General features: G+C 39.8%; 1 protein-coding gene across 5 annotated transcripts in view; it reads left to right on the top strand.

The window, feature by feature from the left end:
• TTC27 (tetratricopeptide repeat domain 27) overlaps positions 1–11,531 on the top strand; it is a 171,396-nt gene extending 159,865 nt beyond the window's left edge. For 2 of the 5 annotated variants that reach the window (XM_058551476.1, XM_058551478.1), the window contains exons 17-20: positions 2,196–2,414; positions 3,943–4,054; positions 8,078–8,178; positions 11,294–11,531. In XM_058551476.1, the coding sequence (XP_058407459.1) occupies positions 2,196–2,414; positions 3,943–4,054; positions 8,078–8,178; positions 11,294–11,416 (555 nt within the window). In that variant the 3' untranslated portion in view covers positions 11,417–11,531. Of the gene's footprint in view, positions 1–2,195; positions 2,415–3,942; positions 4,055–8,077; positions 8,179–9,878; positions 11,245–11,293 lie in introns of those variants that run through there. The other 3 variants (XM_058551480.1, XM_058551477.1, XM_058551479.1) reach the window with 2 other exon arrangements.
• Positions 11,532–18,825: the final 7,294 nt, after the last annotated feature.

The following is an 18,825-nucleotide window of genomic DNA, read 5'->3' as shown; positions in this document are numbered from 1 at the left end:
CCTGTTCAAGGTCCCCCTCTCTTCTTGTGGTATCTGTATATGAATTGGGTGGAGGTGTTCAGTATCTGCCCTACACATTTCCCTTCTCCCTACCCCGTCCCCCTAACACAGAGACATTCTACCTCCCTACCCTTCTGCAGTTCCCTTCACACACCCCCAAATACACACACACACACACACACACACACACACACACTTCACTAACTTTTCCCCTCTCACACTCGAGCACTGCAGCTCTCCGTTTTCCTTGGCAAGAAGGCCAAAAGTTTTCTCTCCCCTATTGTCTCCTCAAGTAGGCTAAAGTGAGAGGATGGGATGTTGGCCCAACTGTGAGATTCCAGAAAAACTAAAGTATTTCACTAATTTAGTATGCTTTACTTGTACATGTTAGTAACTATTTTAGTAGAAACCATCTCTTTCAAAACATGTTAATCCTTGAAATGTTTACAAGATGATAACTTGAAACAAGTAGTGCACGTTCATACTGTTTCTCCTTCATTGTTACTTTCAGATTTAAAACCATGAGTGGGATTGTAATATGAATTTCATTACTTTCAGATTTAAAACTACACATATGGGATTGCAATGTGAATTTACGGGCAGAGATAATGTACCTTGTCCAAACAAGAAAGAAAAAGCACAATTGAGTGTTCTCCTGTCCACTTTTATCACTGAATATAATTAGGACCATCAGTCTGAGCTCACATTCCTAAAAGTATTCACGGTCCAGAGGAGCCTCAATTCCTTGGCTGCTTCTCATGCCTGGATCAGAATGCTCTATGGGGAGACAGAGCAAGGTGTCATACTGGGTGCATTTCTCTTAGCAACGCTTTCTGAAAGAGGTGTGTTCACTCAGTCTTTCTTTCCGGGACAAGTATTTATGGCGTTAGTGCTGTGTGCCAGGCACTATGTTAGGCACTGGGGATAAAAAATGATGAAATGTGGTCCTCTGCCTGAAGTTCAGAGTAAGAATAAAGATGTGGCACCCTGTCTCTTGGAACCTTGCTACTCAAAGTGTGGTCTGCAGACCATCAACATCACCATCACCTGGGAGCTTGTTAGAACTGCAGAACCTCAGTCCAAGATGAAGCGACACCTCCATCCAGGATTCTACTTTTCTAGCAAGCTCCTGATGCCAATGCTGTCGGTCCATGGGCACAGTGAGTAGCAAGGTCTTAGAGCATTCTCCTCAAGCTGGTTCTTTAGGTGGATCCAGGTGTCTTTGCTGTCCTGCCTTCACAGGAGTGGATGATTGAGGATGCACTTTCTTTGCCTCCAGAAAGCTGCCTTGAGATGCACAGCCTAATATAGACATGACAGATGTGTCTTGTCATAACAGTGTAACCTGCTATGAGGCTCAACTTAATCCATCTATCAGCATTCAAATCATCTAGGATAGAATGTGTAAACAAGACTAATGAAAGCATGATAGCCAAGAAGTTGCTAAATGGCGAGTGGACCTGGGGTAGTTGGAAGGATAAGAGATACTTTCTGGGTACCTTGCATGCCTAATGCAAATGCATTAGCAGTTGATCATTCAACAATTAGGAAGGGCCAGGGCCTCTTTAAGCGAATTAGAATCTTATCACAGCGATCCAGATGGAAAATAATGAGGCCTAACCTAAGGTAGAAGATGGATTTAGGACTCATTAGGAATGTTGAATTAAATCGGTTATATGTGGCAGAAACTGAGAGAGAAGAGAGGCTCAGGTTGATGCTCAGGTTATTGGCTCTGAGACTACAGGAGGAAGATGGATCTGGGATCTCTGTTTCACTCTTGGATAGATGGAGTGTGAGATGTTGATGGGACATGCCTGGTAGGATTGAGGCGCACAATCCTGGAGCTCTGGAGAAGAGTCTGGCTGGAGCTCTGCCAACGCTGGGAGAGTAAACTTGATAATATATTTGAAGCTGCAGGTATCGATCAGATCATTCAGAGAGCACTCAGAGTGAGAAGAGAGGAGCACTGAGTATAGGGTCTTGTGGAAGAAGAGCCCTTCAAGGAGCCTGCAAAGGGATACCCAGAGAGGTGGTGGGCATGCATTTCTAGAGAGTGGTTCAAGATGGCTTGACTTTAATTTTATTTTTATAAAGTGTAAGAGTGATATTCTAATAGGTCTCAAGGTTTTTCACTGTCGTTGTTGAAGATGGTGATGGTAGCCCTTTGTTTTTTGTTATTGTTTGATTGTCTCTAGCTTGCTTGTGCATTTTTTAAGGTCCTTAAAATTCTGGTCAAGGCAGTGATGGATGGGATGACTGATCGAAGTGGAGATGTTGCAACTGGCCTCAAAGGAAAGCTGCAGGAGTTATTTGGCAGAGTAACTTCAAGAGTGACAAATGATGGAGAAATCTGGAGGCTGTACGCCCAAATATATGGAAATGGGCAGAGTGAAAAGCCTGATGAAAATGAAAAGGTAATTCCTTCAATCCTCCTGGGCTCTTGCCTTTTGTTTGAACATATGTGTAGTGGATCTGCTTTTTGGATAGTTGGAGGAAGAGTTTAATAATTTGAAAGATAAGATTAATATGCTCAAGTTTTCAGTTTTGATTCAGAATCTTTCACGTAAGCACTTTGAATTGTGGACAGGTTAAGACTTGCAAGCATTCGTCTTTTTTCTTTCCATGAATTTTTCTTATATAATTGTTCTCTGTTTCCTGCAAAAGAGTCTCTCTAACCTGCTCCCCTACTGGAGCTGCAGCAAACAGCTGGCACTCATTATTTATTCTACACCCCTTTCTGCAGGCTCTTGCTAAGGACAAAGGTAGATTGGGTACAAGGACAAAAGAGTTTAAGTCTGAGATGGGGACCATGAAAGGGAAAAAGAAAAAGGAACCAGATAAGAATATTGGAGAAGAGGGCCGGCCCCGTGGCTTAGCGGTTAAGTGCGCGCGCTCCGCTACTGGCGACCCGGGTTCGGGTCCCGGGCACGCGCCGACACACCGCTTCTCTGGCCATGCTGAGGCCGCGTCCCACATACAGCAGCTAGAGGGATGTGCAGCTATGACATACAACTATCTACTGGGGCTTTGGGGGGAAAAAATAAAATAAAATCTTTAAAAAAAAAGACTATTGGAGAAGAGCTTTTAAAATCTAAACATAATATACTTTACAAAGGTTGCCCTGCCCCTTTCTCACAAGTACAGTAGAAGACCAGTTACGCTCAAGTTATGCCTTAGCCTCTTATCTTAGAACTTAAAGGAGGCCCCAGAGTTTCCAAGGCTGGAATAATTATTTTGTGTTCTTTTCAAAACATCTACAACAAATCAAATGTACTTATTGTGTGAGTTTGAAATTATCCACAGTACAGCTAATCTGTGGGATTCTTAGCCGTTCTCTCCTCCCTTAGTCCACCCAGCTGGCTTCTGCCATTGCCTTGTCAGCCCAGAGAACACATACTTACACACACGCATGCACACACTCCTACATTCTATCCTTCCATTTCTTCTTGAATTGTGTACTCTCTTGCATATACAGATTCAGGGTACTCTGAATTCTTTGATCTGTGACTTCTCCCTCAAGAATCCACAAGGATGGGATTGTGAAAGAGAGTGTTTTCAACTTCTGTGAGTTTACACACCTACCAGTAATTCCATAGTCTTCACTAAGTTCACGCCTCATTCTCGAAACTGGTCTTTTAAGCTGATGGCTACAAATGCTGAGGAAATGTGTACACTTTTTTACAGATTTCCAAACCTGGCATTTATATTTTTCTGTTTGGAGGGAAGTGTCTCTATCCAGAATCATCCATTTGATTTATTTTAATTGCTTATTGCTGTTGGATGTGCATCTCTGCCCCTTTGATGAGAATCATAGAGACTGCACCTCATAGCACAGATGCTGGTTTTTCAAGTTGGAATTAGTTCCATATGACTTCCAGGAAACAGAGTTTGAAATGTGAATTCCACTTGTTATTCTGAATGTTGTTCTTTTTCTTTCCTCAGGCGTTCCAGTATCTCTCTAAGGCATACAAGTGTGACACACAGTCCAGTTGTTGGGAGAAAGATATCACATCGTTTAAGGAAGTGGTTCAGAGAGCCTTAGGACTTGCACATGGTATTTGATGTGATGTTTGATATCCATGGCATATTTCAATGTATTTTTACTGATAAGAAAAAATATCTGTCAATAGTGAAGTTCTGGGCTGGCCCGGTGGCGTGGTGGTTGGGTTTGCACGCTTGGCTTTGGTGGCCTGGGTTTCTTGGATTTGGATCCCAGGTGCGGACCTGCGCACCACTCATCAAGCTATGCAGTGGTGGCACCCGATATACAAAGTGGAGGGAGATGGGCACAGATATTAGCTAGGGCTAATCTTCCTCAGCAAAAAGAGGAAGACTGGCAACGGATAATAGCTCACGGCTGATCTTCCTCACAAAAAAAAAAAAAATGTAAAGTTCCATTACATAATTTCAGATTCATTATATTACAGTTGTTGTATTTAATTCAGCAAACATTTATAGACCAACTACTATGTAGTAGGTGCTTTGGAGCAATAAGAAGTAGTAGAATAGAAGCTTAAATACTGTTTGAATAGGAGGCAGGTATTAGAAACTTTAGAGATATGAAATACCTTCACAGCTGTATTTAACCTTCATGTCACACAGAATCTATTTGTGTTGATTATGTAGTATATTAAGGAAGTCTGTTAATTTTTCCTGACTCATAGTCTTCCTTTGTAAATGAAAATATTCACAAAAATACATAGATTTCTGGAGTACATAGCAGTATACAAAGAGCTATGGAATATACAAAAGAAATAAAAAATATAAGCTAATCTCTATCTTTGGGAAATTTAGTGGGAGATATTTGAGAGGAGGGATAACCTTTCATTTAAAGTTATATGCCTGTTGGGTAAATATATTCCAGATAAAGGCTGCTTTTAATATTTGCATTAGTAAAAAATATGCCAATTAAATTTGGTAGTGCATTTTTATATTTATATATGAATATGCATGTGTGATGCCCTGGGAATGCAGTTCAAATAAAACAGTGAAGCCATAATGTTAAGAACCGAATCACAAGGGTTGTGAACCTGTCCTAAGGCCTCCTCTAAGTTCTTCTGCAACTAATAGTTACAGCAAATGGAGAACCAATGAGGGACAATAGAAAGGGCAGAACTTTGGAATCAGAGAGACCTAAGCTCGAGGACTAGCTCTACCACATACTTGCTAGGTGACTTCGGGTAAATTATTTAACTTCTCTGAGCCTTACTTCCCTCATTGGTAAAATGGCGATAATAACTACCTATGGTTGTTATGAAGAATAAATGAAAACATATTTAAACACTTAATAGTATCTTACACATGGTTTAAATGTTAATCCCTTACCTTCTCACTCCCACCCTGTTCCTTCTCAGGTAGAGGATCTGAGCTGTATGATAAGGGACTCAAAACTAAAAAAAAAGAAAAATGAACAAGAATAAAGTTTAACTTGACTCTAAAGAAGTCATAAAACATTCAAACAATTTAGAAATGGGCTTAGTAGTTAATAATTCTTCTTATGGCCATTGATATCATTGACAAAAAGGATATAAATATCCAATTTCCTGGGCCACCTACCCCTTGACAGATAAGGTAGAAGTGTGGAACTCTGTATAGCTGAAATTCAGTGTAGAAAAGGTTGAAGTAGTTGCTGATAGACCAGTGGAAGGATGTCCAAGGAGGCTAGAATTTACGTGGCTTGTGCTGGCCTCGTGGTGGGTGGGCTCAGATGGAGTTCAGTCGTTATGCCTTTGGCCTTTGTGGATATAGTACTATGTCTGGGGAAACCCCTGCTGAAGTGTATTATGTACATAATTATAGCAGGGTGCAATTTACTTTGAAGAATTTATCTTATCTACTTCAACTTGCCAACCCTAAACATTTCTGTGAACAGCTGGCTCTATAACAGTCAAAGCCAAGATATTTTCTGTAATCACTAAGTGATGGTATTAAACCTGTCAAATATAAATATGCAGGCTAAAGAAAATAGTCTAGGAAGAATCTTGATTTTGCATCTTAAAGTTGTTTTTAAACTATTTTTGGTACTATTTTTTCATCAGGGCAACACTTGGAGAAAAACAAGTGTCTATTCTTTTAAATTCTCCTTTGACTTAATGAATTATGTGTTGGTGCTCCTACGATGTTTTAAGTGTATTTGAGTGGATGCTCAGCTTTAGTTTCTAGTGATATTTTGGATTTATGGAGATAAATCTTAACCTTTTCTTTGTTGCTTTTGTATACCACTGCTCAATTGAAGAATGAGCAGGGTTTCTCTGTGATTCTTTTTTTTTATCTTTCTCCCCAGTGCTGTTCTCCACCTCATCCAATTCTGAAAAGGAAATAGAACATTAAAAAAAAATCTCCACATGATTTATTCCCTTTGGGGTTGCTATTTTTAAGAGTAGCCCTGTACTTCAGAAAGCTTCATAAGACATTGCAGTCTCTACATGGTTTGAGACCTTTCTGTAACAATGTTGTCATTGTGTCCCCATTTGTGTTGTCTGGAGGGTATTCATTTACAGTCTCTGCTAATTCTCCTTTCTAGGAAAGGGTGGGCAAAAGCTTGTTCCTTCTTTGCCATCCAGGAACTTTTTAAATAATAGTTATGCATTTTAACTACAGTCTGCCTAGAGGAAGCACTGCTCTCTTGGATTTCCTCATGATTTGAAATAGCAGGTTATTTCTCTCTCTCTCTTCTATCTCTCTTTCTCCATCTCTGATGCCTTTTGGAAATGGGACTGAGGAGGGGGACTAATAGAGTGTGTTTTTGTCTTTTTGCTCTATTTTTGTTTTTCTCAGAATCAAAATAAAGTGTTAAAAAAAGAATCACAGCTGTTTCTGATATAAGTTACTAGGTATTAAACAGCTCAGATACTGCAGCCATGGTAGTTATAACTTTCCTCTACTAAGAGACACAGACGTCATAATCCTCACTATCTCCAGGTTAACTGTACCCTTTGAAAATGAGTTTAACATTCTTGATTACCTTGCATCCTTTCAACCCTTAGCTGAGAAATGTCAAAGTTTAATTATTATTTTGAAATAGGAATGTCAGACCTAGTTCTCACCAGCCATGGAAGATATTAATTAATGACAAAACTATTTTGCCAGGCATAGACAACTTCCACCAATTAGAGTTTGCATGCGAAAAGAAATCTATTTTCCATCCCTGGTCTAAGCTCTAGGGTACTAAGTAGACTTTCATTGTTGCACTGTTTAGTGTAGTTTTAAAACAGGATCTGGCTGTTGGTCTGTTTGTAGTGAACATAACTGAGAGGAACAAAAACAAGAACAAATCAGTGGAGAAATATCAGGCATTATATTCTTACAAAGTTCTTTACTTGTTCTTATAAAGCATTAACAGCCAGGCCTTCTGCTAGGGAGGGTTATGTCCCCTTTGTAATTTCAGGTTTGAGGAAAATGGGCGCCCCAGAATGCTGGAGGCTGAGTTGTTGGGGAGGAGTGACTTTGTTCTCCTCAACTCCCTGCTGTTGCCAAGCGTGGCTCAGTAGCCCGAGAGCCTGGTTGTGGTCTCGTTTCCTCAATGCAGGCACATAGGTTGTTGATGTCAGTTCTTCCAGAAAGGTGATGTAAACCCTGAGTGTGAAAATGCAGTAAGAATTAAGCTGTCAATATCTGGCATGTCACTTCCTTGGGCTAGTGTCATCAGCAATGTGAGTCCCCGTTAGGGACTCTGAACCGTGGGAAGCCACACTAGGACGTGCTGCATCTGTTTTTCCCTTCTGTGGGTACCTTGTGTTCGATTAGATTTTGTCTCTCTTTACCTAATTTCATTAGTCTGTACACATACGTGTGTGTGTATGTGTATGTGTGTGTGTGTTTAGAGTCTCTTCCTAATGATCTTTAACTCGCCAAAAATCACCTGTTTTCCTCAAAATTATCCTTTTAGCGATGATCCTTCTTAAAGAAGTATAAAGGGGAGACTTATGCAGATAATTATCTTTTTTCCAAAATAAAAACTTTCCATATAGAAATATTTCTAAAGTCTATTACTATAAAATCCTAATTAAATAATTGGTTTTTGTACTTGTAAACTACCAACTTTTAATGGATATTTTTCCCCACGCTCATCTTCCAGTGGCTGTAAAATGCAGTAAAAGCAAATCCAGTCCTCAGGAGGCTGTGCAAGTGCTTTCTTCAGTTCGACTCAATTTACGAGGCTTGTTATCTAAAGCAAAGGTGAGAGTGAAATGTGAATTAATTAGAATTGTCCTGTAAATAAAGGTCTTAGTATCAGCTCTTAAATCTGCTTTTACATCAGGGGTAATTTTAGGCCCACGTTATATTTTGGATATCAGCGCGTTGTACTGGTGAGGATATTATTGGCCCAATGGCTAGACTGCCCTACACATGGGTAACTTAGGAGTCTTTGAAATTAATATTTATAATCCAGCCCTAATGCTTTAAGTTAAATTAAAACAATGTTCTTCTATACTTATTATCACTTTTTGCAAAGTATGGCATATATGTCACTGGTAGCACTCGGGTAAACTTTGGATTTAAATATATATTTATTTCAATGCATATTAGAAAAAATATAACTAGCATATCACACCCACAATTTCATGAATATTATTGCTTATTTTCATTTTATAGTAGTATTGTAATGTTTCCTTTAAAAAACTTTAAGTAAAAAAAATTGATTTAGAGACAAATGTTAAATAGGTGGTATATAGATTTGACAAAAATTGTTAAGATAGATGGGTGACTCAGGTTTAACAACTAAAACATATACCATCAATTTACAAATACCAACCTGTGAAGCAGTGCCAGGATGGGGACACCTGAGAATCACTGAGGTAGCTTTTTTGAAAACTGGACTCCGGGTCTCTACCTGTGACAGATCAGGTCTGGGAGGGAGCCTGGGAAATCTGTGTTAAATTTCCTAGGTGATTCTAATGTGCAGCCAGGTTTGGACTCTACCTCTGGAAGCAAAATTTAAAGGAATATCACCTCTAGCATAATTGAGTACTTTCTTTTCTGATCTTGACTTGCTTTCACTATTTAATCTTGGGTTGCAAACTAATTTTAACTCACTTCTGAGAGCAAGTCTGTGGCATGTGAAGGTCACCTCTGGATATGTGTAAAAACCTTTCCAGAGTATACCTTTTTATTAATTGCTTGATCTTTTCAGATCTGAGCCTCTTTACATTATTAACTCCCTTTACTATTGTTATTAATCTACATGCTAGAACCGGGTTTCTGTAACCTACCTGCAAAAACTGTATTTCCTCGCAGCTTAGCAAGACAATTTCAGAATTATGTGTCTTTCAGAAAGCTGCAAGACTTCCTCTCTCAAAGGAAGTCAGGATAGCAAGCTTTTTCTTTGACTCTCCTTCCATGATTGGGAGCAAAGTTTCCAAGCTTCCGTTAGATCACTAACCTACCCATGATTGTTTATTTCTTCAGGATGTACTCTGCCGGTTCCCTTATCTCTGTGCAAAGCTTTGTCTAATAAGTTATTAGTTTTACATAAATCTATACTCACATGACTTAAATAGCCTTGCCTGTGCAGGTACTGCCCATCCTTCCATATTGTGCTAGATTCCCGCATATTGAAAACGAGGCCTCAGAACATCCTCTATGTTTAGATTTTGTTGTCATTAGATCCCAACCGGATTATCCAAAAATGGGAAAAATTGCCTCCCAATGCCTCCTTTGAAAGCACCTTTTTACATATAATATTTGAGGGTCTCCAATTTTGTAGTAGATCATATGCCTTTTCTATGTTTTGAACCAATTGGGTCTGCTAAACTGAATTGCATTCCAAAAAACCACTTTTTTAGAACACTTTAAGAAGTGAAAATGAATTAAGATAACTATGTTAAATAGCTTGTAGTAAGCTTGGTTTGCATGAGTCTCTGGTCTTTTCTTGCCAGGCCAGGGACTTCATGGAAATAAACTCCTGGAACCTAGACACTCACCTAAAGTCATCCAGTCCATGCTCTGCCAGAACAGAGTGACTCCTCGGCCCAGTGCCCTGTCATTGTACAGTTTGCCACAGAGGGGCCTGAGGGCTGTTGGTGAGAATGCTGGAGGGCCTGAGGACGAGACAGATGACCACTTACACTCTGTGGGATCCTCAACAAATTATTCATTCTTTCTAAGCCTCAGTCTCTCTCTGCTTCCTCTTTAGCTTATAGGGAAGTGATGCAGATTCATGATGATTGCAAGCAGTGTAATTCTTAGTAAAAACAAAGTATGCTATGTGAGTCCCAGTTATTTTCCTCAAAGGTGTTTTCCCTACTGATCACATTGCGGCAGTTCTTACGTCGTTCTATTATGAAATGCTGTACAAGGTGTGACTACACAGTTATGGGACAAATCTTTACTAAGCATTTTTGAAGTTCTGCATTCAAGTGAATGCTCTTTGCTCCAAAAATCACTCTGCGCAACTCTAAGCTTATCCCAGTGATTGTACCACCACCCAAAACATCTCTGGGACTCTCTTTATAGAATAGCTGTCAGAACAGTTGTCACGTGCTATCATCTGTGGTAGTGATAGTAAATAATAAAATTTTACTAGTAAATTTGATCTTTGTAAACAAATCTAGTCAAGTCTGATGAAAAAAGATATATGGTAAACTGAGTAAATTACGTTTCTGATTAAAACACACGTGCGCGCGCACATCCCCACACACAATGTGGTCATAAAATCCTGAAGGTGATTTTCTTGGGCACTTATACTGGCTCAGCAGGCAGTTCCTAGAGAGGCATTCCAAAATATTTCAGCTATGGTACCATTATTGTAGTATGTTGCAATATGCCTCCCAAAGCAATTCCTTTTACAGGAGGAGAGCACATTTATTTTTATTTTATTTTGCTGGGCTTTTTGCTTTTACCAAATCTTGATAATCTTTGTGGCCTCTGAGTCCTAAGCCTGAATTAATTCTCAAATAATTAGCAAAAAGGGAATGGTTTATATGAACTTGAGTGTAAAATATATTTGTTTTGCCTGTATACACAATGAGTAGATTTGTTTCGTTTGGATGAATTATGTCTATTCATCCAAAATCCTCCTATGACATTGAAATAAATGACTAATATTCAAGGCAACCATTTTGAAGAGCAGAGCTCATTTGAATTTACAAGTTCAGGCATGTTGTTTAATTCATCATTTAATTGTTGCAGCTTGTACATTTCCAGGATGGCGAACAGAATGAATACTATCATAGCTACTATAATGTTATAGTATCATTATGTAAAGGGAACTTTACTTCTATACTCTGTATCTATTTTATTTTAAAGAGATTTTCATTGTTTTGATAGTTCTGCTTTGTTCTTTATGTTGCAGCAACTTTTTACAGATGTAGCAAGTGGAGAAATTTCTAGGGAGTTAGCTGATGAAATAGCAGCTATGGACGCCTTAGTAACAGAGCTCCAAGACCTAAGCAACCAATTTCGAAATCAGTATTGACCATCCTGGGAACAATTTCTGGAAAAGGCACTTTCACCTTCTGGAATTTCTCTTATACCTGTGTATCTGAAACACAAGATGTGATTTTTTAAATAAATTTCTTTTTTATGGGTAACATTCTTGTTTTTGTGATTTTTCCAAATGTTTGAACTTTCTGAAGTACATTAGATAAAAAATTTCCTACTTCTTTAGGCTTAGTTACAGATGAATTCAGTATTTTTATTATTCTTGAGGCATTTCAGCACAATGAGCAAAAAAATTATGGTTTTCTTTTTAGCATAGGGTTTATTCTCTCAGCCTAAAATGAATTAGATCATTCTTTGGAAAAACTTAGTCTAAACAGGAAAAAAAATCACATGCTCTAGTTTGTGGAATAATTAGATTGGCTGCTTTATTATCCAAAAGTGATAAAAGAGTAGATTTGATGACGGAAACCTTTACACTTCTTGAGATTTTGTATTTGTGTCAGAAAGATACAGTCTTGGCTAAATTAGAAATGTAGGCATGGTTTAACTTCTAAATCAAGAAAATGCAAGGAAAAAAACGACATCACCCAAATTTTGACTCAACCATTAGCCACTAGTAACCAGGCTGACCCTCCTCATTGTGTATACTGCCAGCCCTAAAGATAGTTGTTTAATAAGGTTATTATGGATGAAGACAGCTATAAATGGTGCCATATTACAAAAATGCCAAAGTAAAATGCTTTCTTAGTAATGTCTATGGAAACAAATATTGAAGGCAGCAGCTGAGCTTAATAATCTTCCTACAAAAGTCATGGTGAGGAATTCTAAGTCCTGGCTTGGGTTGCTGAATTTTAGGTCCCATACATAAGTCATTAGACCCTTGCTTTTTTCCATGTTCTTATTTAGAAAATGTGAATAATTTCTACTCCTTGCTTCTTTGTGAGTTTCAGCTGCATTTGGAAATTTAAAAATACATAATCCACAAATATAAGTATTCTGAACATTAAAAAAACAGTCTTTAAAAACTTTCATCAGAGAATTTTAGTGATGAATGCTTACCAGTGCTTTTTTTCCTTATCACCTGATTCTCTTTTCTGGTATCATACTAGCCTGAAAAAAAAGGTTGATGGAGCCAGCCCTGATGGATGGCCTAGCAGTTAAAGTTCGGCACGCTCCACACCGGCGGTCAGAGTTCAGTTCCCAGGCGTGCAACCACACCACTTGTCTGTCAGGAGCCATGCTGTGGTGGTGGCCCACATAGAAGAACTGGAAGGACTTACAACTGAAATACACAACTACGTACTGGGGCTTTGGGGAGAAAAAAAAAGAGAGAGAAAGATTGGCAACAGATGTTAGCTCAGAGCGAATCTTTCCCAGCACACACACACACAAAAAAAGTTGATGTATGCCCCCAAAGCAGTTTCTCTTATGGGAGGCACAATAATGAGAAAGACCAATAAAATGAGGTAATAGCATAAGTTAACGTTAGGTGTCCACTCAAATCTTTTATGGAAGCCATTGAGGAGTAGGTGGTAGGTGGGTGGATGGATGGATGGAGCGAGCCAGGTTTTAAGACTCAGTCTTTACTAGTACCTAGCTGTGAACCCCAATAGAAAACAGACAAATACTGAAAAGGGCAAAGATTTCAGGAATCAAGGAGAAGATTGAAGAAAAGTTTCCAAGTTTTAGAAGTTTTTAGTTCTCAGTTTATTTTCCTTTGAGTTCAAGATAGAAAGTGAATGTAATTTGTCGCAAACCAAGTCACAAATGAATTATACTTTTCCAGTCCTGTTCCCAAATGCTGTGCTGGACCAAAGTCTCCAGGATGCTGTCCTACACCCTCTTTTATCTTGGAATGATCTCACAAAAGAGAAAGCTATTAGATATCTTCTTCTTAAGACATAGACCTATTTGTTATATTTAATAATCTTACTGGGCTGGCGCCATGGCTTAGCGGTTAAGTGCACACGCTCCGCTGCTGGCGGCCCGGGTTCGGATCCCGGGCGCGCACTGACGCACCGCTTCTCCGGCCATGCTGAGGCTGCGTCCCACATACAGCAACTAGAAGGATGTGCAACTATGACCTACAACTATCTACTGGGGCTTTGGGGGATAAAAAGGAGGAGGATTGGCAATAAATGTTAGCTCAGAGCCAGTCTTCCTCAGCAAAAAGAGGAGGATTAGCATGGATGTTAGCTCAGGGCTGATCTCCCTCACAAAAAAAAATAAGTAAATAATCTTACTTATTCGAATGTTTAGCATAATTGAAGAAAATGTGTGGGGAAGTACTATGGTAAAGTAGGAAAAGCTTGGGTTTTATCAAAACATCGTCTCTACCACCCCCTAACACTTAATACTTAACACTCAGGTACTTGATTTCTTCATCTGAAAAATGAGTGTGGTGATAATAGTACTTTCCATCAAGTTCTTAACATCTCTTATAGCACTTTCACCCAGCTGCAGAGTCAGTAACACAGTATCTGCTTAAACAGCTACATTTCATTTACTGTAGGGTCTTTGGTGCTTAATATTGCTATATTGTAATTTAAATACTTGTTATTTCCAAATGCCTTATCGTTTTCAAATTTCAACCTTAGTATTCTAGTAATAATACTTTTGTTTTCAGAATTACTGTTTTGCTTTGTCAACTAGAAAAATAGAAAAGATGTGATCCTCTGATATTTATTAAGAAAGAGTTCCCACACGTGAATAATAATGCTAATACCTACAGGTTATTGAGTTCTCTCATGTGCTAGGTAGGTTTATGACATCACCAGGAAACTGAAGTTCACAAACTCTAGAAAGAGAAATAGACAGAATTCTAAGACTGCTAAAGCCTGCATTCTTTGTGCTTGCTATATTAGGGCTAGAAGAAGCTTCCAGCAATAATCTGATTTCAGTCTTCTCTTTCTGACACTGCTGCACCTGGAAAGTTTGCCTGTCATTGTTTATAAAGTTCTTCAAGGAAAGAAATTTTGTGAGGTCTCAGTTAATATAGCCTGGGGTCTGTTAAGATTATTTAGTCTTTTTTTAAAAAATAATTTTAATGAATTATTCATCAGCCTTTCTCCAAAGAAGCAACCTAGGAAATGGGGAGAAATTAAAATAAATCCCAGTGGAATAAGGAATCCCTTCTCTACACCCAAACCCAATTCTCAGGAAGCTTAGAGAGTTGGTGCTGAGTCTAGGAAGCAGAGCCATGGGATGTGTATGGAGCAGAGGCGAGTAGAGTGGTGGGGTTCAGAACTACAGAAAACCAGAATGGGCTGTGAGGTGCCCATTTAGGTGTGAAGAGCCTGGCCTTACCTCAAATGGAGGCTCAATATGGTAATGAGGACCCCAAACATTGAAAACACTGACTTATTTAGTTGTGTATCAAGACTGTTCTCTTCATGCTGTGCTTATTTCTGCTGGACATGCTATTAGTGTGCTATTCATAAGCGGAAATGTAAAGAAGTGATATCAAATATGTGTAGTAAATCAACCTACTTTCCAGACTACATTCAAAGATTGTGACACAAGCAGAAGTTGGGCTGGTTTGGGCTATTTGTGACCATTTATCCAAATTATGGTAAATCTACCAGGTTAAAACCCTGGGTGAGTCTGATGAAAAGTATTCTTCTTTTTCCGTTTGTTTTTCTAACATCCACATCAATCTAAATCACTGTTTAGATAAGGTAACTCTACTCTACTGGCCAAGAGTGAGGAATAAAACCTGTTAAGTGGATGCAACACACTTTCTTTATGCCTGTTCATTCAACAGGCCCTATAGTGAAATGGCAAAGAGCCTTTATTCAAATGGTAGGCGCCATGCTGTGGTGATACAGATGGATTTTTCACAACGTGCAGAAGTGCTTATAAATAGATAGGTTTCAATAAACAAGCAGCTTATTCAGGCATGTGCTCAAATATAGTAGCTGCATTCATTAGACAGACATTTGCACTAATCCCAAGACTATACTAATAGAAGAGTAATCCCTTATGGGCTGAAGGTAGTGCTGGCTTGCGTTTAACTCTTGGAGTCTGTCACAGACCAAGGCCTAATAATGATTGTAGCTGCATAGGTTTTCACCAAGTGAACTGTAAAGCTGAGCTTATCTTGAAATTTTTTCTTAGTTTTTTAAATTGCAGTAGCTTAGTGGACAGAGAGGTACTTTTTCCTCTGAATATGCAGCTTGCCACAAAGCCAATTTAGAAACCAATTGTGTGTGTATTTGTGTGTGTGTGCATGTGCATGTGGTGTGTGTGTGCTCATTACTTCATTATAAAGCACCTCTTTCACCCTGGTTAATAAAATGGTTAATAAAGAGTTCACTTGTGCAGCTTTTGTTTTTTCCTTTGACTTTAGGATAAATAACAAGTTAACGTCAATTTTGAGAAGACTTGCCAACTCTTCGTAGAGTGGTTGGACTTTTTACATGGACTGTTTCTTCCTTGAGCTTGGCTTGGTTCAACAAGGTCTTGCCTTCTCCCATATTATTCGGAGCTAGCTGTAATTAGCTCCCCTAGCACAACACTAAAATTTTTCCCTTGCCAGTGATGTCAGATCTGCCTTCCTTTATATTATTCTGACTTCTTATAAACTACAGTGACCTGTGAGTCAACCACATCATCTCTTGGCCCTGTGCCAACATTGGGATCTATGAAAAGGGACTCCTGCCAAGGACTGTGAGGCGGAAAACTGATATTGTTAAAGTGGTCTTCTGATCAGTAAGTATCCGCCATTTTTGAATCTTTTGTGGTGTTACTGCCAGGATAGGGTGTGGGGAGGAGGTAAATCATGTTAATATTGTTAAGGAGCTAACCCATGATTGCTAACTTTTTCCAGACTGAAGACTCAAATGAACATCAGTATCTACGGGCATACAGAAATACTACACAATGCTGTTCATAGACGGAGAAGTGCTGCTTGAAGACTCTGGTACTGTGGGACTTGAGGAAGCCCTCAACCTCTCCGTAGCCTGTCAGTGATCCACATGACAGAGATGTTATAACAAGATCAAGCGGGAAGATGCACGTAGAAGTGCTTTGAAAATAAAGACGTTTAATAGAAATACAGGGAAGAGTGTCTTAGAAACCATTTGGTGGTAAGCGTTGACACAACCTCTTCTGTTCTGCAGTCAGGAGCTGACGACATTCAGTGCTGCTGGACCTCGATGCCACAGTGCTGTGCTTCTCAGCATTCTTACTCTGTAGCAACCTTTCTCTGTTTCTGGGCTGCCAGTGTGGATAGGGGAAGGAAAGAAGGACAAAATGTGATGGATTTTTATGAAGTGAAAGAGAAAGAAAACCAGGTTTTTATCATCAGAATTTCTCAGGTTAGTGCTAGGAAAAGAAAAGAGAAATGATGATAGGGAAGAGGAGGCAGAAAAATGATGGAATGGGGAATTGACTGGCTAGTCAAGGTGAGAAGACCTGGATTTAAGCCCCAGCTCTACCACTTCCTAGCCAGGAGCACACCTGAGCCCCTGAACCTCCTTGGGCCTCTATTTCCTCAGCTCTAAAATGCAAATAGCCACCCTACGGACCAGACAGAATTGCTGTGGGGGTCATATCAGATGTTGTGTGTGAAGTATTTTGTGAGCAACTGTGCACAATTAGTTCTTGTTATGATCAAGAGAAAGGAGCATTGTGGATGGCCTTTCGGTCCCAGGGACTGGTGGAGTCCCTGTGTGGGGGCATCCAGCATCGTGGCTCCAGTTTCCGTAATCCCCGTGGGGGTCATAACCCTGTGGTTTGAGAAACAATGCTGCAGAATTTTTTCCAGTCTTCTGTGTGCCCTTCATCACTCTACATAGTGAAATCAGTTTGGCCTTAGGATGTCTGGTGCCAGGGTTGATAAAAGCTGTCTTGGTATTTTTACAGCTGTCTGGCCAGAAAACCTGCTTCTGTCTCCACAGTCCTTTTTCACAAAAGATATGTATCAGCAACAGAACTAGGATGTGCCTCACATACTTGATTGATCCTCCTGACCATAGCCAGTAGGACACGGGTTATTTTCTTCAGGTAGGTATGCCTTGTTAATGTCCATCTTCCCGCTTCAATAAATTCCACGAGTGTCCTGTGTTCATTGTCAAAAAATTAGAAAATACAAATAAGCAAGAAGGAAAAAATTAAATCACCCCAAATCCCACCCTTGTAGAAGGTTCATGTTAACAGTTTTCTGCATATCCTTCCAGACTATGTATGTATATATCTGAGAGAGATAGGCTTTTTTAAAAATTTAATTAAGCTTCCTAATAAGGCACAGGGAAGCAGGCCAGAGCCAGAGTACAAAAAGAGGCCCACATACAATATATCTAAATATTTAAAAGTTATAAATCAAGCTAAGAAATTGTTAAATAAATTTTGTTTTATTCTTTGATCTTGACAAATATTCCTTTATACTGTCTTGGAAGGCCATATTTTAATTTAGAATTCTCAAAACCTCAGAATTCCAGACCAGAAGAGGGTGGCGTGGGAGAGCCCTTCCTCCCTCAGTCCACCCCGCTCTGCAGGGGCCTCGTGTGCTCATGTGTGCACACCCCAGTGCAAGTCTTAGGTCTGTCCACACCACCCACAACAGCTATAATGCTACCCCTCAGACCTAGGAGTGCTCAGACCAGAGGCCACGCTACCTTCAGGAATATGGTCCTGGGGAAGAGGCCCAGGCAGCCCTATGATGCAGGCTTTGGGCCTTTGGGCAGGGAACTCTGGGGTCCCAGGTACCTGAGCATGGTCTGGAAGGTGAGGGTTGTACAGGCTCTAGGTGGGCATGTCCCCTTGGTCCATGATGGAGCGGTGTCTGGAGGAGGGACAGAGACGGACCCTTTAAGGTGAAAGGCCCAGGGCAAGGTCACCTCTTGCCTGGTTTTAAGGGTGGTACTGATGGGAAAATGGTGTCAGATACAGCATTGTTGGGGGGAACACTTATTCCCCCCTCCTTAATTTTCCCTAGAAAAGAGAAAATTTCTGTTCTACGTGCTAGGAAGGAGAAGAATAGGAGGAACAATTTAGTCTGTCTCCACTCTACATTTACTCCAAGAGGAGTAACTTAAGGAACTAGACCAGCCTGACCTGACTCTCTTCTCTCACTCGACTTTTCTGCCAAAAGAGAGTTTGAATTCTCTTCCCAGTCCTGCTCTCCATGTACGCACACTTGAGTCAAAGCCCAGGCTTGTCTACGAGATGGCGCCTCTCTCTCTTCTCTCTAATGGCAGTAATTCTGGGTTGAGGTGTGTATCTACTCTGTAGTCCCAAACTCGCCCTTTATGGATCAATCCAAGAACTAGACTTCAGGAGAAGTATCAGGAGGGCCCAACTGTGGTAAAACATCAAAATAATAAAACTGACATTTTGATTTCCATCTCTCTGAGTCCAGTGTCTATACCTCAAATTGATTTCAAAATCAATTCAGAGAGAAGAAGGGAGAGTGATTAGTTAGAGTCAGAATTATTGGATTCA

Source organism: Diceros bicornis, chromosome 12 (assembly GCF_020826845.1).
Source record: "Diceros bicornis minor isolate mBicDic1 chromosome 12, mDicBic1.mat.cur, whole genome shotgun sequence".
NCBI classification, from domain to species: Eukaryota; Metazoa; Chordata; class Mammalia; order Perissodactyla; family Rhinocerotidae; genus Diceros; species Diceros bicornis.
The sequence above is the reverse complement of the archived record's forward strand: the minus strand, read 5'-3'. Positions and strand labels throughout refer to the sequence as shown.